Source organism: Anguilla anguilla, chromosome 4 (assembly GCF_013347855.1).
Source record: "Anguilla anguilla isolate fAngAng1 chromosome 4, fAngAng1.pri, whole genome shotgun sequence".
Lineage (NCBI taxonomy): Eukaryota > Metazoa > Chordata > Actinopteri > Anguilliformes > Anguillidae > Anguilla > Anguilla anguilla.
The window spans coordinates 9,362,806-9,384,608 of record NC_049204.1 but is presented as its reverse complement, the minus strand read 5'-3'; the positions used below and the strand labels follow the sequence as shown (position 1 = coordinate 9,384,608).

General features: G+C 40.9%; 1 protein-coding gene across 2 annotated transcripts in view; it reads right to left on the bottom strand.

Moving 5' to 3' along the window:
• hs2st1b (heparan sulfate 2-O-sulfotransferase 1b) overlaps nt 1-21,465 on the bottom strand; it is a 68,032-nt gene extending 46,567 nt beyond the window's left edge. The window contains exon 1 of one of the 2 annotated variants that reach the window (XM_035416046.1): nt 21,273-21,465. Coding sequence is in view for 1 of the 2 variants with exons in the window: in XM_035416045.1 (XP_035271936.1) it covers nt 20,870-20,993 (124 nt within the window). In the remaining variant the exon portion in view is untranslated. Of the gene's footprint in view, nt 1-20,869 lie in introns of both variants that reach the window. The other variant, XM_035416045.1, reaches the window with a different exon arrangement.
• Nucleotides 21,466-21,803: the final 338 nt, after the last annotated feature.

Genomic DNA, 21,803 nt, shown 5'->3' with positions numbered 1-21,803 from the left:
GGATAGTCATTCATATACCATTGATAACCCAGAGATGATGTAGAGGAAAATCAGTTTGGAATTTACAACATGAGATATAGAGCAGTCCATAGAAAAAAGTTAGTGAGGTGTTTTTTAGCCAACTAGGACATAGCCAGACTATATCCGGGTAAAACCTGAGCTAAACTGGAGCTAACCTGAGCTAACCTAGTCCGTTTATGTTAAAGACTCTCTCAACCTAGATTCCCACCCCTCTAAATTCTGCCTAGAATCCAGCTTGGCTCACAGGAACTGGTGTGTTTAAGGGAAACAAATGTTTAGTACTGGCCACATTGCCACTAGGCCTAACACATCTACAGATCCATTCCCTGACTAAGGCCTAAACGCCTCACTAGGGAAACCAGACACCTGCGTATCAGGTGTCTCCACCATCTGACAGAAGAACTTTTAATAACCTTTAAGTATCGTCATTCTGCTAGCAGCGGTGGCTGCATTTCCTGTTCACACGCATATCACTAAGTTCAAGCCCCCATAGTCACCAGGGAAGCACTCAAATATAGAAAACTCTCACATGTTCTGTATGCACATAGATAACATTCAACAAAACAACTAAAATGTGTTTTAAAAAAAAGAAATACAAAGATGCCATATGTGAAAGCAGATATTTCATATGTGAAAGCAAAGATGTTTTTTTCATTCAGAATGAAAACCTATGAACCATACTCCCCACTGACAATATATAAACACATACACAAATGTGCGCGCACACACTCATTCAGTGGCCACTTTATTAGGTACACCTGATTGTTGTAATGTAAATAGCCTGCTCTTCTGAATCATGTGGCTGCAGTCAATAAAGCAGATATGGTGAAGGTTTAGTTGTGCCACAAAACATTAGAATGAACACCACATGATTTTGACCACTGTATGACTGTCCTCTGCCCAAGCCTGTGTGACAAGTGGCTTTGACCACTGTATGACTGTCCTTCACCCATTTTCCTCTAACCTTTCTCATGAAGAAGGTGCTTTCACCCATAGAACTACCACTCCCTGGCCATTTCTTATTTATCACACCATTCTCTGGTATCCAACTGGGAAATATTTTGTCTTTGAGTGAAGATGAGTTGAGGTAGGAGACAATAAGGACAAAACACAAAACAGCCCAAGAATTTAGCTTTGTCATGAGATGAGATGTTCATTTTCGGGCGAGTCTGTGACCACCACAGTTATTTCTGGAAGAAACCCCGAAAAGTGCCTCTTAGTGCTGTACAGTAGGCATGAAGGATGTGTCACCAACATGTAACTGGGTGGATATCACGCCTTCCATTGTTCAAGGGTGAAGTTCTTGGTATAGCTAAGAGAAATATTTCAGGTCGTGATCTCCCTTAAGTGTCTCGTTCACTCGCTGAATCCCTCCCTTTCTCTCCGTCTCAAATAATTCACAAAAAACCCATTTATCAAAAATTGAAAGAGTACCAATATCTACAGCCATAGAGACAATCATTGGCATTCTTTACTGGAGAAAGTGACATGGCAGGCATTTGCATATTTGTTTGGGGGTAGCTGGGAGGGAGAAAAGGTCAATTTGCCATTACAGAGCACGTCTTGTACGGAAATATTGGAGGGTGAGGTAGAGGGAAAGATGAGTCATAAACCACATCCATAATTTCATAAAATTCTGATGAGCTGAGCAGAATGACTCAATGTCAAGTCATGATCATCCACTGGCTCCATTTAAATATTTTAGGTAATGGTGCACTGCTTTCAATTCTGTGATCCACTGCAATTCACCAGTTACTAAAATAGAGTGTTCCTAAGAAGGCTTGGGGATACAGATGATATGGTCCAAGCATTTCGCTTATCGCCAGCACTTCACCCAAACCTGAAGAACAACCCCTCTCAGCCTCAACCATTAGAAAAGCTGCACCATTTCAGACCAGCAGAGAAGACAGATCGGGGGAATAATCTCTCCCTGACTGACAGAAAGAGATGTGATGAGACCGTATCTCTGAAATCTCCTATTCGTGCTTTTATCTTCGGGATCTGCTCCCTCGTGTTTGCCCCGAATCGGACGGATCAATATTGCTTTCTCCTACCATATGTTGTGCACACCATTTGTAGCTGCCCACAGTGAGGAGGGTTGTTTTTCAAGTGGCCCCTGTCACTGCAAGGACAGGAGCTTTGATGCCAGAGAGTTTATCCTGGGCGCAACGCTCTAAATCTGGACCGCACATCAGATACCGGGCGATTGGTATTGTGTGAAGTTCCCACGGGGCGTCTTATTTTCACCGGGGAAAAAAACATAGTTATCACAGGATCACATCCGTTTTCAGCTTCTTGACTGAGATTGTAACCCAAATATCAAAACAGCCCATTGCCAGAGACTTCGAGGCTTCAGATTCTGAATCTTCTCTGGGCTAAGTCTTCCCCAGAGGCTGCAATACCTTGCATTTTAAAAGGATATCTCGCTCCTTCGTTTAGGAAAAAAGGAAATGGCTGTCCTGTACTTGCTCTCACTGGGCTCAAAGAACTGATGAAATAGCCAGTGATCAAGATAATGACAGAGCGGTTCCACCCTCACTCTCAGTCTTCACAGACCATTGCAGATGGGGTGAGTTGAGGCTGTGCACGCTGGTAAAGGCTCGCCGCCAGCTGCGGTACTGCCTTGCCCTCCCCTTCTCTTTCTCCAGCAAACTCAGTACTTCATAAGGCAATCTCATGGTAGTGAAAAATGGAAATCAGACAAGCCAGACTAAGGAAGAGAAATGTAATCATGAAGAGGAAGATTAACTAAAATCCTGTCATATAATTTCATACAAATGTTCAATGAAATTTAAATAAAAATCAAGACAGAAAAGCCAAGCAGGGCTTTGTACATTAGCTGACTGTGTTAGACAAATATATATGCACCCTCTGTAAGAAACTAGATTTGGGGGTGTGTAATGTTTAATATTTATAAACTGAAAAGTTATGCATGAAGAAAAAAAAGTCAAGTTTGTCATGAAACAACTCCAATAGTTGCATCTTCATCAGATATCAACTATGGCGCAGGTCACTGGAATCCTGTATCAGTAAAAACACAGTACAGAATGGAAATACTTAATACAAAACTTAATACACCTTCAGCATAAACATTATTTATTAAAAATTAGTGCCACATTAATCTTTTGCCCACAGCTGTTTACACTTAAACATGAACCAGAGAAAGTGGAAGGGGTAGAGTAACAATGAAATATGAACATTGTTTTTTTTTTCCCCCCTAAAGTTTACTTCTAGATACAGCCCAAGAGAATATGCAAAACAATCAAGACAGAAGATGGAACAATTCAACTAGACATAGGTTTCGCAGAATCAGAATGAAGAGAGAGAAACATCTGTTTCTCAGTCCTTTACATCTCATGCTGATCCACTGAGGTCAGATGAAGCCCAATTTTATTCTGCTACTCACAAGTTCTTTCCACTAACTGAAAAACACACTGGACTACATTCTTTTAGATTAACATGTGAATATGTTTTCTCTCTCTTTACAAAAAAGATACAATGCCACAGCTGTACAAAATAAGTAATTGTACCTTACTGAACCCGTGTTCAGCAGTTGTCTACGATCATGAAAATGCACTTTTGTAGGTCGCTTTGGATAAAAGCGTCTGCCAAATGAATGTAATGTAATGTAACAGCGTTATACTGAAGTTCAAGTAACCAGCTACCTTGCAGCCAGCAGTGATGTCATTGCCCTTCTGAGATTTAGAGCAATTAAGAAAGGTTCTAAGAAGTGTACAGTCTGAAGGTACTTTCATGCTTTACATTAGAGTCCAGAGGTGTCATCTGTGATGGAAGCCATGCTGACACAAAGGCTATACCCACTCCCTCGGTGACCCCAGGAACAATAAAATGACAGTAACAATATACAGTACAATAAAAAGTAAGCTTTACGATAAGAGGTACAGAATGAAATCTGTACTGATTTATATAGACAATGAAAAAAAACCTGAACTATGAAGAGCATAAGACCCTTCAGTCTATTCGGTCTTGACTTGACTTAACCAGTCATTTGAACTTCAATTCTAGCACAAAACTGAATGTACAGTAGGAGAGCTGATTTCCCCCCCAAGAATAAACATGGCCATATTTTTCATTTGGTCACACAGACATACAGAAACCAAAAAAACATTACATTAAAAAAAAAAAAAAAATATATGAGAAATGAGAGGGGATCATCAACCTCTCCCTTCGGCCTAAATGTGCCATGTTATGAATAACACTGCCTTGCACTTAAGGTTTCAAAACACTCGAAAAGAGTGTGTCCTAGAGTTAAAATAAAAAGTACATAGTCTATGGATTCACAGGACGTTCAACTTGATGCAGCAATACTGGGGAATTCCTAATGGAAGGTCCTGCAGCCCTTTAACCTTTCTTGAACACTCTGCAGCTTGTGGCCTGGCAACCTTGCTACTACATTTGCAGTTGACCAGATCGTTCATCATTGTGTGGGATGATTAATACAAAAGGTAGCCTCCTGGGAAAGATTAATAGAGAAACACTGAGGGAGGACAATTCAGCGGGACCACATAAATCACAACCAGAAGGAAAATATTCATCATCCCGCTAACCAATAAGACAAAGGTGTTTGAGTGTTTCTATTTAGGTTTAAATCTTTCACCCCACAATTAATTTGATCAAAAAATGTGATAAAAAGAACAAAAATAAAAATACTATTACAAAGGAACATACTTAAGAATGCTTCTAGAAGTTTCCAACTGGATTAGAAGTTTCCAAATGGTGTTCTTACAGAAAGGAAAAACCAAGTAAAACATTTAGAGACTTTGTCCCCAAACAAGGTCAACAGATGTGATTCTGCTGTAAAATTCAATTTTCAAAACTTCCAAAACAAGATATAAACATTCAAATTCCTATAATATAGAAAGAACCTAACTATAGGCTAAGTAACCATGGATTAAAATAATTTCACCCATTTACCAGATAACAGGTAAATTAGTACAAATGAATATCCCTTTAATAAAATCAGAATGTCATTTTTATCAGTAGGCTAATTGTCTTAAAGTAAAGATGTATAGTAGACCAGAAGACATGAATGGCTTCAAAGCTATCTGAAAAAAGCAGACTGTAATCCAAGCCTCAGCTGTAAACATAACTTTTAAACCACAAACAAGGATAATTGACTACTTGTACCAATATGGGTTAAGCAGTAAGTCCATGTGTATCAGGCTGTTCCATAAGACTGTGGAGGAAACAGGCTGTATTTAGTAAGTAGCCCACACTCAACATCCGTCTTACGGTTGTGCCATCCACAAGCTTGATTTAAAGTTCATGCTATTCATAATTCCAATATTTAGATATCAAAATTGATTATCACAAAGTTCAAGACCAGACATGAAACATGAACTAGATGTGTCGCAACAATCCCTGAATGTCTTTTATCAGCACATTTTATGAAATGTGAAACACAATCACATAAATCAAGAACTTACAATAAGAATTTAAACACAACACTTCAAAGTTCAATATTAAAAAATTATACATCACTAAAAAAAACTCCTTTTGATTGTTTTTAAATACATTATCCATAGCTTTGGTTCATAACTTAGCATTAGCCTACAGTATGTACAGTATGATTTACCTCACAATAAAGTAACAGCTGGCTTTTCATGGTGTCAGACAAAAAAAAAAAAAGTATTTGCTGTTGTCGCTTAATTTACAGTCATGTTAAATTAAAGTACCCCCACAAAAATGGTCAACCTGCAAATGCAAACAAAGAGGTCTTGTGTGGACAGTGAATACAGCAGGCATCCTTAGAGAGGGAAACAAGTAGCCTAACCTGTGGGGGGGACTATAACATAGCCTTTGCACAGTAAAAACAAAATCAACATATCCATCAAAAAATCAGGGCAATCGGGGCGTTTAGCTATAATTTCCGTTTTTACAACAATAGCTCCAGCAAGTTCCCGTCCGAAGCTGGCGTCTTTGAGATAAGACTGAACGCTTCCGGAGAACAAAGCTTACAGCTGTGAGAGGTACCTGTCAATCACCCCTCTGCCTCCCTCTGTGATGCTGCCTTCACTGGGGACAGCCACCCGTCGTCAAGAGTGCACCAAAAAAAAAAAAAAAAACCCCGCCAGCTACTTTGAAGTTGGGGATAAAGGAATAGAAAGAAAGAAAGGGAAAAAAAATCCATTGAGCTGCCTCCACACGACTCTCCCGGTAGTTTTGTTTCGCTAGTCAGTATGAACACCCACTTCAAAAAAAAAAAGAAAGAAAAACTTCTCAAAGAAGGGAGAGGAGCGATAGTTTTCTTTGTTTTACCGTGAATAGTTACTAGCTTGAAAGCCAAGGGAGTACCAGCGATACAAAATAAGACTTCTGTTTGGATCACAGGTTTATGCAAAATTGTTCGTTTCAATTAACGGATTCATGCGGCTCACCTGCAAAATAGACCTAATCTCAACATCCTTTATTCAGACAGGAGAGCAAGCAAAGCTGCAACAGAGTGAGGACTGAACCAAAAGCAGCAGTGCCAGGCATTCATGAACGAGATTTAATAACACTAAAATTATACCAAACTTTCTCCATGATTTTTCTATGCTGAGCTTCTCAGGACAAGGCCTTGGTCTACATTACCTTGTCTACCTTATTCCCTACATCAGTTGAATTTGTAAGGCAAGGCAAACCATTTTCTGGACTTCACTTTTGTTCAGTTCAGTTGCTATACATTTCTGTAGCGAGGGGTCAAGTTCAAATGTTACTTGGTAACATAATGAAATAAAAACAGCATAGGAGAACCGGAGGAAGCCAAAGCATTCAGTAGTATTCAGCGGTCTCTGGCAGAAACTGGGATATTAGCCACCAAACATTCAGCTCCTACAATCCGTGAGGGTACAATTCCATAGTGAAGCGAGAACAACTGCGAGAGCCATAAGGGGTAAATCAGTTGCGCTGCATGGAAAACGTGCTTCGCAAACTCAAAAAGCCGATTAATCCTATTAATCATGGAGGATTTGAAGGGGATTGATTTGGAAAACCGGGCATTGCATTGACACTCCATTCACTGCCAAGGAAGAGCTCCTTTGCAGATTTAGAAAACAGACAGACAAATGGAGAACACTCGCATGATGTTTTACTCATTTCTAATTTGTGTATGTAGAGTTGCTAGTCCTAGAGCCTTTGACTGCCTTTGTAACCATGACTGCATAGAGCACGACGCCTCCCCCAAAATCTTTCCTCTGAAAATATCAAGAAAAGCCATGGGAGAAAGGCTATGACTAATTTCTTGACCTGCATCGAAATTATTTAATGCTTAGCAATGGAATTGCTTTCAAACGGCATGGCACAGAAAGAGAGGATTACGAAGGAACCTGCATGGCGAAGGTTTTAATCTGTGGGAACTGCCAGGTATCAGCTCAGCATGATACAGTATGACTAACCACTTCACTAAATGTAAGGGTTGTCAAAATAAATCATCTATATTACAATCTATATTATCAATACCATAGCATGCATCATCAAAACTAACCATGGTATGCCTCCCTGAAAAGTTCTTGATGGACTGTTTGTGATTAACCTGCCAGCTCAGAGCCTAGTTTGATATTTGCAGTCAACCGATTCAACAGAGTCTCTCTTCTGTTTTGCCTTGCATCTCAAAACAAATGCACGGACGTCACAGTCAAACAGCATCCTCTTTCAACCAAAGTTGCCCCTAGTTGATGTTTTACATGCCAACATTACGTCAGCCTTTCAGCTTGTGAAACATCAGCTTTAGTCACCATGCACCAACAACCACCCCTCTTTCAAAGCCACCAAGATCTCATCTTCTAGCCATAGTAGTCAAAATAATGGACAACTCAGTCTGCCTACTATTTTTGAACACATCCATTAAATGAACAAACAATAGTAATTACAATACTTTAACGAAGATGGGGGTATCAAAGTTACAACACAAAGTTACAAAGTTATGTGTTGGGTAAACTGGTCCCATTTACCCAACACTGAAATGATCTATCTGTATTTGGCAGCCGCAGGTGGTCTGTAGCTAGTTTCAGACCCTGATAATGTATACCATAACCAGAGAAATCTTCCCAACCATTTGCAGACATGGACCACAAAAAGGCAAACAGATGGTGATTGTGAATGCAGCACCATCAATCAGCCTGCTGGCATCTGGCACATCCCTCAAGCAAGTGAAGCTCGAAACTCGATCAGGCAGTTTCACTCACCTGACAAAAAAAAGTACATAAGTCCACTTGTGTCTAATTTCATCATAGAGATTGTACAATTTTTTCATTAGTGGAGAGAGCCTCTTTCAGAAAAATTGTTCAGGGAATCAGTGCTGGAAAAAAAACTGACGTGTCAAAAAGTTCTGGTGCAGTGGATTGCGAAGGGATTTGAATCCACAAAAGGATTCCTGACAGACAGCATTCGAACTGCGTGTACCACCGCCGACATTCGGACGGAACGCAACAGAAGCTTTCTTGGCCACACCTGGCCACTGGATTGAAGAGGATGCATTTCAGAGGAGCTGAAATCATGTCGCTGTACACATGATTTACTTGCGGAAAAGATCAGTGAATTACCCAGAATTCAAGTCACAAACAAGAGAGTGCCAGAGGGACAGACCTTAATTCAGTAGTATACAATGCTACATTTCCAGTGCTGTATAGGTATGGGGAATGCTGCCCCATCAAGCTGTAACTTGGCGGGATGGCCTACCTGCCATCCCAAAACATAAGCCAAGCCTACGAACTACAGTACATGATAGCTAATTATCAAATAAATCATCTGCTCATGAGAGGAGCACTAGCTATCACCCTGGAAAGGGTGAGTATTCATTTTAAATAATGGTTTTATTAAAACAAAAGTTCCAATGAGAGTGATGCATTGTGGCAGAGCTACAATGGGAGAACAGCACAAAAGGATAGCAGCTGCACTGGCAAATGCAGTTACATGCAGGATTTTCAACACTGACCCACACATAATAGCTTGGAGTCACTGTGTTAGAGATGCAGATGACCTGGTATGTTTAATGTTGTAACTATGGTTACCAGCAACCTATCCTGGGGTTTCGTGAAAGCTGAGTGCTGCATTGGCCCATTAATCATCTAGGACGTACAGAGCATCGATTCTGGGCTTTGACACGTATTTACTGTTGATAAAGAGCTTTGCTTGGCTAAATAAAGCAAGCTTCCAGTGCTAGATTCAGCTCCAACATCATTTAGCCCAACATACCAACAGCAATCTGACCAAAATAATTCTGCTCTGTCAGGGTGCTGACCATCATCTATGAGGTCTGCAGAACTGAGAGGCTCATTCTGAGGCAAAAATCTACCTGGTTAATCTCTATAGAGTCCCGATTCTCATTTGTTTACACTTAAGCCACTTGCACATTAAATGTCTCTTCTGGAAATAGTACAGCATTGCAAATGATGCCATTTGAAAAAATAATGGCATCATTTAAATGGCATTATTTAAAAAAAGAATGCTCACAATGTATTTCCCAGCTGAAATCATTTTCATTATTGTACATCCCTTCCACTAAAAACTACCATCAGCTGTAAGTTCACCCCCAAAAAAATGAGGTAAATGTGTAATGCTTTTTAAAAACAGGCCTTATACATTTGGCGCTGCTCCAAGACAAACACAAAGTGTGGCCCAGACAACAGATCACACAGACCATGTAGAAAGGCATAGCTGCAAACAAGTGCCTTCTGCACAGCACTTACTGTAACCTCTTCCATTGGGGCCACGCTTTCTTCCATTTTAAACACAGGCACACTGCTCTCAGCATACTTCATGCGGTCAGTTTGTCCCTGCACAGAATGCCTATTCATTTTTCATTACTGCAGTATTGGGGGACTTTAAACATTTATTGATAACTGCCCATTTAGCCCCTGTCAAGCACAGGCAGCTGAGGAAAGACCTGACAGCGCTCTCAACGACAGGAGTCTAGAAAATTAATGGGGGGATTAACCTTTTGAAACTTTGAGCCTGGAAGTACATCCATTTTATTTCAGCGGGTTACTGAAGATACAGGCTTTCCTCGGTCTCTGGCTCCGGTAGAAGAACAGCAGAAGCGTTTAATCCTTAAATGGTTCCCGCGGAGAAATCCAAATATGCTTTTAACGCCAGGCACGTAAAAACGGAGGTCTCTGTGAATAAACTCGGTTTCACTTTTCGAACCCCGACTGTGCTCGATAGAAGGAGGGAAAGTAAAATTAAGCCCCTGTAATACACAGCGCCACGATGAGTGGTGTGTTTGAGGAGGTTACTATGGGGATTACGGAAGCAGGCTGCACACACTAGATCCCTTTTACCACTCATCTTTAGTGGGAATTTCTTTTGTAAAATGCTGTTGTAATATTTTATGCTGAAGGCTTCAGACATAAAACCACTACTGTGACTACCATCCAGGGATTCATATTTCTGTACAGAGAAATGAAATGAAAGCCTAATTTCCCTCAAATAGTTATACCGTGGAACCAAAATCTGATGTAAAAAAAAAAAAAATTATAATCTAAAAAATATACATTTTTAAAAAATGTAATTTTGCGGGGGCGTTCTGCATCGGTAGTCCTGCCAATAATGCACCACTGCTTGTGCTGTGTCAGAAAATCTGAGAGTTATTAAGATTACCAAATGCAGTCTATAAAATATTTTAAAAATAACAAATTCAGCAGTTTATGGTTATGACTTTCATTTCTTCCATTAGACACAATTCACCCACAGGTACTAGGCTACATAGCAAGCAAAATTATACCTGCCTGAGGTGCACATAGCCACATTAATCGCAGTATAATTATCTTAACAAATATGGATATTCAAATGCATGTTTTGTAGAGCAATATCTTTCATCAAGGGTCTAATCTAAATCCTAGTTCCAAGGATCCTAACTACAGAACACAGGAACAATGGAGGTTGTTGATTTTTTTTTTATGCCTCTGCAAACAACCAGAATAAGAAGCCATGCCCAAAAGAACGAGACGGTCTTAAACACGCACTGTCCTGCCCAACGTCAGCCTAAGGCTCAGCCAACAGCTTCCCCTGCGGCCCGTCTGAGCCCCCGAAGCACCGAGCAAGCGGACCGCAAGCAGCCCTTTTATTTATTGCTCTGGCCCCCCCTCAGTCATCAGTTACTGGTTCAGAATCGCACGCCCTGCTCAGGAGGGTTTTGGGGGGGGGGGGGGGGGTCACTCACTGGGAAGCAGAGTGGCAGAGAACTTGGCGGCAGCGAAGTTCTGACACATCGAATAAATCACCCCAATCGGAAGTTGTCAGAACAAGGTTGGCCTATTAGGGGCAGGTTTTAAAGCTCTTGCTGTATAAGCTATCCTCCACCTGCCCTTTTCCATCCTGAAGTGGCCGCTGGACAACCCCTGCTGTACGCTTTGGGGACCGTCTTGCTGCTGCCTAATCATCCGGGAGAAAAACAAACAAGTGTTCATAATCACTGTCCAGTCTACCATGGAAAATACTGTAAGACATACATGTAAACGTGATGTAAAATACGGATGTAAAGTATACTCCCTGACACAGGTAATGGAGACATTTACAGTTACGTGTACAAAAATAAATAAATAAATAACATTTTCAGAAAAAAATTAATGCAACCCTATCCCTATCAGTCAGACCCCTGCAGACCAAAATATTCATTATGGAGATTCAAAAATGCTACTCCTAATAAGAAGCAATGATGACATTTCTTGAGAAAATGCATATAGCATTTAGGGGACGATGGGTTAGTCACACAGCAAGGTTAGCGGCCTCATGAAAACCAAAGATTACAGCACCATACAAGTGCATTCCAGGGGTCATCAACATGAGTTAACACAGGCTTTTTATTTAATTTTTTTTACTGTGAACAATGTTTTTGGGATTACCAATGGCATTAAGGTGATTTATAAAAGGAGAATGCAAAAATATAAACATAATATAAATATAATATAATATAAACATAATTCTGTGGGTCTGTGGTTTCAGGCAAGTGCTTTTTACTACCGGTGTATGATATATCACTGAGAAGTTTTATATTTCAGTGCTGCTTAATCAGAAAACACTGGGAAACAAACCACAAGACAATTAAATATGTTATAACTTGGTCTCGATTGTTGATGGTGGTCCGATTTTTGCCATTGCTTTTTGCAACAAATAACATATTTTTTTTACTTTTAAAACCATTTTTACATGTGTAAATGTTATCTAGCAGCCTCCCAATTCACTGATGCCACATTTGACTAAACCCACTGTGCAGAGAGGAATTTTGACTAGAAAAATAAAAATAAAATCAAGCCAACCAAACTTACATCTAATGATGTGATGGCAGAATTATGTAAATACTTAAAAAGCGAAGTTTAAGTCTTTTGGCCAGTTTTGCCAGTAATAAATGCACTGCACAGCAGCTATACCACTATGCGCCCTGGTTCTGTCATATGGTGGAGCCTAAGCAGGTGTAAGCTTGGTTAGTACTTAGATTTGAGACCCAAAAAAATATGTTGCTGCAGGGTGTGGAACTGTTGGGGGAGCAGAGGGAAGGCTTCCCACTGGATCAAATCAAACCTGGTGCAGTGACAGTGACACTGTGCCGTAGGAGGTGCCATCTTTTCAATGAGTTGAATGCAGTCGCTAAAGGTCGCATGGCACTTATCACAGAGTTGAGTGTTTCCTGCGGTCCTGGCAACCCGCCAACTAATCATGCCCCCAGTTCAACTGGTTCAGTAACTCCCTCTCCCACCTCCTCCTCCTCAGCTGAGATGTGCTGAGCATTCTGCTGTGAAATAGCTGCTGTGGATCACCCAAATGGGTGCTGCACACAGATGCACATTGGAGGTGAAGGGGCATTTCCACCCACCCCCTGAAATGATCATAAAAACTAATTTATAAATGCAATACCTTCTTCTTCGTTTCCTTCTTCATTTTATTTTTCTTCTCCTTCTTATTAACCTGATAGAGTTTCTTCCTACAGGTATAAATTGGCCTGCACCTCTCCCTTGTGTCAGCTGTTTACAGCAGTCCCTCCAACTAATCTTCCCCTTTATCCCGTCTTATTTAATTTTTTTATTTATTTCTCTTCTCTCCCTTTTGTCATTCCTAGCCGGGGGGGAGGTGAAATGACAAACCTTTTTTTTCCTGTATGGAACCGTATATACACTGCAGTATTATTATTAGACAAACAGGATTTAATCCAAAACAAAACAAGGGACACATTTTCACCGTCGAGAAGAAAAGGACAGCCTGCTTTTATAGCAGGCTTGCAAATGTGTGACCACGGATTTCGCTGCAAGTTGAATCCAATTTCATTCCATTACATTCCATCGGCAGCACACTTACGCCTGAAAGCTTAAAAACACGCAACCCAGGTGGCACATTTAGCTAAACCTCCAGGGAGGGAGCGCCGAGCGGCAGGGTCCCCTCTCGCCTCATTGCGCAACGGTGACTCCTCTGCTTGATGAGGGAACCTGCGGTCTGCCTGCACCACCTGTGCTAATCGTGTGGTTCAATAACAGCGCAGCTCAGCTGCCGAACTGCAGACCGAGTGAAAGTGACAAGTGGCTGGGAGCGTTTTATAGGACACACAGGCTAGTGTGCATCCTCATGAACTTAATAGGACAGATAACTTTCTAGGATTTTTTTATATTATATCAGTTTTAGTGTACGTTTGAGATAAATCTTTGTACAAGCTGCATTGGAGTTACTTGAAGCGTATTTTCTTGTTTTAGATCACAAACCCTTGGATGCCCTATACCTGCCATTGTAAAGCAGGCAAGTCATCAGAAACGTCTATGCATATCCAAAATATCCTTCATCTTGCATATAAAAATGTCCAAGCCAATCATAAGCATATATTAAAAATTGAATATTTTTATTTTTTTTTAAACCCAGAAAGTGAACTATTGCTTTAGGACAGATAAAGACAGGCTGTTCTTTTTTTTTTTTTTTAACTTTCCCATTTCAAAAACAAGAATTTAACTTTGTTTTCCTTTCTATGGAACATATATTGTTATCACCATACGTTGTCATTCCCCAAAGTCAAGCTCCCTGTTGTGACTGAAAGCTCCTCCGAGTCTCTACAACATCATTTGTCCATTTGCAACAAGCACACATGTAAACTGCCACACGCGTTTAACTAAAACACGTGTAAGCTGCCACACATGTAAACTGCCACACGTGTAAACTAAAACACGTGTAAACTGCCACACGTGGCCTCTGAAGTACATGCATCCAGCTGCTGCTACTTTTCACTCTGCAATCCATTAGCTGTGGACTGCACATGCAGTGGAACTGGGACAGGCAGACCACTGGGGCCCTTGCCGAGGTCAGGTACCCGGTCGACTAAAACCCGTCGCTCTCCCTCGATCTGATGCTGTAACCCATTATGAGTGTGCAAGGCTCCTGACCACGGTCGCTCCTGACCACAGTCACTCCCGGCACGGTCCGGACTAGCCCAGATTCTGGACCGTGGGCTGTGTCGCAACACCGAACGCCAGCATTTTATCTGGACTCATCACCTTAGTGTGCCGTACAGCAGCACTGAATGCCAGCATTTTATCTGGACTCATCACCTTAGTGTGCCGTATAGCAGCACCAAACGCCAGCATTTTAGCTGGACTCATCACCTTAGCGTGCCGTATAGCAGCACTGAATGCCAGCATTTTAGCTGGACTCATCACCTTAGTGTGCCGTATAGCAGCACCAAACGCCAGCAATTTTTCTGGACTCATCACCTTAGTGTGCCGTATAGCAGCACTGAATGCCAGCATTTTAGCTGGACTCATCACCTTAGAGCACACTTATTTTTTCTGTGAGAGAGAAATGATGCCCTTTCATATAAACAGTGACCTTTGCCATCAAATGCTTTGTATATATTTTTTTTTTTTACACTAAACATTTTTACATTAAAAAAAAAAGACTTTTGGCATCAGGGAAAAGCATTTGAAACTTCACTTAACTATTGCCTCTTGACGTATAGGCTAACCAAAATGATCAAAACAGGAAAAGTGAGTTAAAGCAGTAGTTTCTCTGTACACGAGAATTGGTGGCATTTCTCTCTTGGTATACTGATTCAGATAACACAAGTCTGTGCAGACTTCTGTACAGTGCAATTTTATTTTTTGCTGCCTGCAGTCTCCAGTCCTGGACAGCACAACCACGTTTCCTTCAAAGCACATGGAGCCAGCCAGCGCATTTTACCACACCACGGTTTGCAGGTCGGGCATGAGACCGAGGAAGACGCTTCCTTAACAAGCAGGCTTGTGCCGAGGGATCGACAGGTGGAGGCTGCTCGTGCGCGGAGAGTTTCTCTCATCCCAGGTGACTGAAGCCAGGCAATTACCGGGCAGTGCCAGAGCCAACCGCACATCGCCCTGCGGGGCAGCTGGCCACAACTGGCACCGGCACAGTCCAGACACAATGCCACACCGCGGGGCCCGCGGTGGACCGCTGGATCAGCGCCTGAAGAGGACGAGACAGCCGGCAGCCCTTTCATTTTTTTTTTTTTGAACAAAAGCTGACACTAATGGAATTTTTTTTTTTCCTCCCACACACTCAGCTTTAGGTAGTATTTTGTCTGAGGGTGATAGAAAATTGCAAACTATGTTAATGCAAGATAAATCATAAATGCACTGCATAAATCCAACACCGCATCCTTATTTTCTGTATAAAACCTGATTTAAACCTTGGTATTATCGATGCTTCTTGTCCAAACTGAAATGGGATGTCTGAAAGTAGTAATCTTTGTAGAAAATGTAATGCAAGCTACTAGACGCCAGCATTCATCTTCCTGACCTGTGACCTTCCATGTCTTTCTCCCCACCACATTCACAGGCTACATTCAGATCAGAATTAGTGAACATTTTTTCGTTGTTTTGTTTTTTTGATTTTTGCAAATAGCCTAATGCTGGAATTCAGATCTACCACGCCTGAACTAAACTACAGAATTGAAATATTTCAATCATTTTACTGAAATGAACATTATTCAAAGCATTCAATAAGCACACACCCACCAAAAACTTTTCATTTATGGGTTATAAAAAAACCCATAAAAACTACAAGTAAACAGAATTACTAGATCAAACACGCAGGGCTACTGGTAAATTCATCAGTTAAGCTGTGGACATTGGGCTCTCTTTCGTACAAGGAGGAACAACTGCAGGAAAGGCAAGCTAATGAGAATGGAATAGTTTCAATTCACATATTTCAAATTCAATTGGCATTTCATTCCAGGACTGAAGGGAGAGCACAGTGCCTGAATCCTAAACTTAAGCACCACACATCCCTGTAGGTCATCCGGAGATGACTGTATTTAATTAAATTCAGTTAGCAATGGCGTAATGGACTAAAGATTCATAACTCATCCATAATGCAAATGTAAATCAAACAGGAATGAAGGAGGGGAAAAGGCTTTACTTGTTTGGATATTTATGGCTGGTTTAAAATGTAAATGCATGGCTTCAGGAATTTTTTTATTTCAACTGTTCACAGCAGAAAAAGTTTTCTTTTTACAGCAATTCCAGCTAGCAAATCAACATTTTGTGAGCCAATGGATTACATCATATTACATAATTTGGAATGATTTTTCAACAACCATGGATTAAAATGGTGCCAGAATGTCTCAAATTGGATTTCCTGTTTAGAACGGACATGTTTTTTTTTTTTTTCTTTTAAAAGCACTTAACACTTTTCAAATAAAAAGGTAGCCTACATTCCATTGATACTTCTTAGGGAATGTAGGTCTATAAATGTCCACAGGATGTAACATGTAACAAATGGGTATCCCCATCCTAACATCCAGTACAATTATGGAATATTAAAAACATTAAACACTGCAGACAAAAAAGTGATAACCATGATATTACAATCTGAATGAGAAATATCTAAGAAGACTTAATTTGGTAGTTAAATCATACTGCAATGTCTAGTGACCCATTTCCCTGCCAACTTCACATGAATTCCATTTTTTCCTCTCCATGTCAATAGCCTACACCTCCCCTTCTGTTAAGCAATCTTGCATTTATTCAGTACACCTACTTCATAATTAAACCTTTTAATCAATGCCATTATTTCAACATTTCTGAAATAATATCATTTGGCTGAAAAAACTGATAGAAAGGCATCTTGGTACTGCCCTCTAACATTTGAAATTTTCTTTTTGCGTTCTGGCCTCACCCCAATCATGATGTCAGAGTACCTCCTTGGAGGTACTACTAACATCATATAACCGTCAATCAGGATAGCCAGTGGGAAAACTGTTGCAGCCCACAAATTTATCGGTTTACTTTTTAATACAACAGAACGCTGCCGGCACCTGTTTGGTTAGAGGCCTTGCAGTCTTTGGTTTCAAACCGAAACATGGCGGCCTGTTCTTAAAACTCTCATATTCCACCGAAACAGAACACTAAAATATGTTTCTGAAAACATCTGAGGCGAGACAGGCCACTTAATTGCAGAATCTTGATTCATATTTGATCTGCAACACCTAGTTTGACAGTTTGGTTCGAGTTTCATGAGGCAGGCACAGCTGCGCTGTACGAATGAATTTGCATAGAGAATACTTTATGCAAATGAGATGGACACACCTACACCATCCACCCCAGGAAACATTTTTCTAAATTGTGTAGTAGGCAGAGTCAGACTGAAACAATGAGTGCAATTACTTGTTGAAGCTGAAATACTGTATTATTTGCCAAATCTATCTGCTGGTTTACCTAAGCCGTTTAGCCAGACTGGAAAGGTCTCCAGGGCTTTAAGGCTTAGGAATATTGAGATTACAGACTATGTGAATATTTTAGACAGAGTGAATGGGAGGCTATAGTTAAAATTTTGTCTTGATCAGGTAAAAACAGCATGTGCAACCTTTGTCAGAAACAAGAAATATTTTTTTTAATTGCATCTGTGAAAGCACCCATAAAATTACAGTGTGACATTTATGGAAATGACCGAAGCCTTCTTCAATGAGTACTTTGCTTTTTTTGATTGATTTGTCTCTATCTGAAAGAATGCCGTGAGATTGATTGAAGGTTACAAAAATACATTCAAGTGCAAGAACAGGGTTGATATAGCCTAAGCCCACAAGAACAATTCCAAAAAATCTCACAAATTAGGCTACATCAATCTATAAATCTTGGGACAATAATCACCATACCTGTCGATATGAAATAAATGATCTTTCATAATTATACAGGGAGACTCAAATGATGTTGAGGGCATAATCCACTATCCTATTCCAGAAATTATGTACCATTCTAATATGCATGCGTGTGCAAAATGTACATGTTAAATTCACAGAAGTTGGTCCTCAACATGTCAACTAAAATTCTTTATGAGTATTACATCATACACTCTGGGCATGCAGCAAATTCAGTATGGCTCTAACACACACAGTCTGCACAGTCCATCAATCACTGTGAGGCACTCAATCACAGAAGTTGGTAGAGGGCCATGCCTCCAATGTCAAGGAAAATACAGTGCATTCAAGTGAAGCCTAAAAGATTCCCTGCATCTCTCCTCCTCTGAGATTATCAAACCTAGCCTGAATCCAAAGAAAGGGATGGGCAATGCCATGGAAAACAAAATATCCAACTGGGAAATGTCAAATAATGAAAGACAGTGAAAGGGGGGGGGGAAACATGTAGTGGTGGTCAGGGGTTAAGTGGGGGGACTGTTCTGCCTGGGGTCTTAGGTTCAGCATGGCTTTCTCCTCTTGAATGAATGAGAGCTGCCAACAAAGCAACAAGCAAGTGACATCTGATTAGTTTAATCTCACTTCCCTAATTAAACTTCTGTCTGCAGCAATCTGTTCCTTGTATTAAGTATTCACTGGTATCAGGCAATGCATCCCCACTGGCCTCTTTGCAATTTACACAAAGCTAGAAGAGAGGCCTTTGCATTAACAGTGGCCACGCTGTATACAACACCATAGCATTTTCATCCCATACATTACATTACAACTATCTACCAGATACTCTTGCCCAGAGTGATGTATAAAATTTAACATAGTATCCATTCAGACAGCTGGATATAAACAATTTGAGTCGTGTACCTTCCTTAGAGGTACAATGACAGTGCACCACCTGGGAATCAAACCTAGAACCTTTGGGTTACATTTAATCTCAACAAAAACATGTTTACAGCGTACAAAAATGGCAAGTTACTCACGCATACGCATTTACAATGAAAATCTAGGTTGACAGATGTTCTGACATAAACAGAGCAGGTTAACTCTAACGTAGCTCAGGTTTTACACGGACGTAGCCTTGCTATGTCCTAGTCGGATAGAAAACGTTCAGTTTTCAACCAAACGTAGCCAGGTTTTCACCTGAATGCATAGACAGCGTTTCACCAACCTTTCACAAAATTTTCATCACAAGAATGGGACATCAAGCACTTCATTGCCAGCTAACAACTGTCTGTTCACTCTATTGTTAACAGTGCATTTGACAAACAAACATTGATTTGATTAAATCACTTGGATAACTAGGTAATAGCCTGGATATGTTATCTGATGTCATTAATAGGCAGAATTATAGCTTACCTTCAAGCAAATGTATGTGTACAGATTACAGTATTGGCATTACGCTGCTACTGTGGTCGTCCACAAAGTTTTATCCACTGCAGACTGTTTTCCAAGTTTGTCTTCGGCTTGGGGAATGGAATAAAAATAAAGACCTCTCCCCCCAACGTTCAGGATAACAATGTCTGTTTTGCAAGCTCCCCAACAACAACTCCAGAAGACACTTTGTAACTTGTAGCTAAAGTTTTTTGGGTTTTTTTGCCATCAGCTACAATGATGTTGCAGACAGTGTTGGAGCTAGATGTCGGAGTAAGTTGCAGAGCAACCATTTCTAAGCAGGGCTTGGTGGACTGCAGTGTCAATCATAATTTGCTAACGGTCAATTAACCACTTTCATCAGATGACTTTAATCAGATTTTTTTTACTTTGTTGTTATTGGCAGATGCAGCTAAACTGGAAAGAATTTTTGATTGTGGGATAGAAGCATTTGTGATGGCAAAATTGGCAGAAAAAATAAGGAAAAAACGAAAAAGAACCCAAGTTTGGGGCTTTATTGTCTGGACGTGTGAAGTTTTATCTGAATTCTGTGTGTTTATATGAGGTCAGAAGGCACAGAAGTTAATGTTCTTAATGGCTGAAAGTCTGTGGTAATTTTGGTAATTTCTGTAGAAAACCCTGAAAAGTGCCAAACTCTCTGTATAGGTATGGGACATGCCCTGCATAACTTGGGCATAACTTGGATGGCATACCTGCCATCTCAAATTAGTTTGACATTGTTTACCCTTAAACAAATTCAAGTCCAAAACACAGTACTCTCTAGTGGTTAGCTAGATAAAGAAAGCTAATAGTGGACTAACGCTAAAGAAATGTCCCTTAGTCATAAGAACTCGACTTGCAGCGCCTGCTACTTGCAGTTCAGCCCATTCAAACAAACTCCAAGGCGACCATTCTCCGGACCTGTCAAGTTATGGCACGGTAACTACAAGAGTTAAACTAATTAGCATGTAATGTGCATTGTCTAACCTACAAAACGCGAAGACCATTTAATTTATTCCCACTGAAGCCGCGTAGCTATGTATAGCTATAAGAATCCCCAGTGTGATCTAGCTACACTGGTAAACGAGGTGTTTCTTTTCTTTTCAGAACAGTGTACTCTTGCTAGATGACTGTCCAGCTACCGGATAGTTATTCAGCATATTTTTGGATCGAGTAGTTTGCTATCGGACTATAGCTGCCAAGCACATCGGGTTTGGGTGGCAGCAACATGCGACTGTGTTTAGTTATGCGATCTGCCATCCGATTCAATGCTAGCAAGCTAGGCAGCGCTAGCTACCGTTACACAGTGCGCACGGAGATGCTCGTAGCAACACACAGGCTTACCTAGCTTTCCCCGAGACTCCTCCAGTTTCTGGATTTGGTTTTCTAGGAAGAGCATCGCCACTCCAAACGCCAACATCGCCAGAAGCTGAAACTTGGGCGGCATCATAATCCTTAGGAGCCCCATCAAACTGTCAGGTCGCTAGTCATACCGCGATCGGCGAATCAAAAGAAAAGCGAGAGTGTATAAACAAAAATGATGCTTTGATAGCTTGCGCTAGCTAGCGGTGTCCAATTTGCCGGTTTGCTAGCGATGTCCCAAGCAGGCTAAATAGCTCGGTCCCTAGCTAGCCAACGAGCTATGAAGCCACTTTGGCTGTCACAAGCTGTCTAAACTGAAACAATCTGTGTAACTGCAAGAGGACGATCCCAAAGAGCGACATGTAGTTGCAGACCAAATGCTTGCCTGTGTTGCCTCCAGTAAGACGAATGCGCTCAATCTCAGTTCGCCTCACCGACCACTTGCTCTTTCATCTCGGATTCGGTCGCCACTGCTCCCCGTTGCTCAACGCAAGGCGGAGTGTTCTGCGTCACGCAGTAATCACACATTCAAGCAAACCCAGACTTCAACTCCCACCCTTGAGTACAACTATTGGACGTGACTGCAGCTGCATGCACAGCCCTGTTCAATTATTCGTCAAATGTAAGGTAGGTTACGTTTCCTCGGCTATGATTGGATCGTTAAATTGTCACACGAAAAATGATAGGACAGCGGGGGGCAGTCATCAATGGCTTGCGCAAATTAAATATCCGACAAAATTTCACAATGAAATTGACTTTTGGACTAGTCCAGAAACGTATGTCTTTTGTTTGTATTATCCACATCTCAACAAAACACGTTTACAACGTACAAAAATGCCGAGTTGCGCACGCATACAAAGCACTGTCAAAAGTCATTTATTAAAACTTGCAAAATCTAGGCCTGCCATTAAAAGTA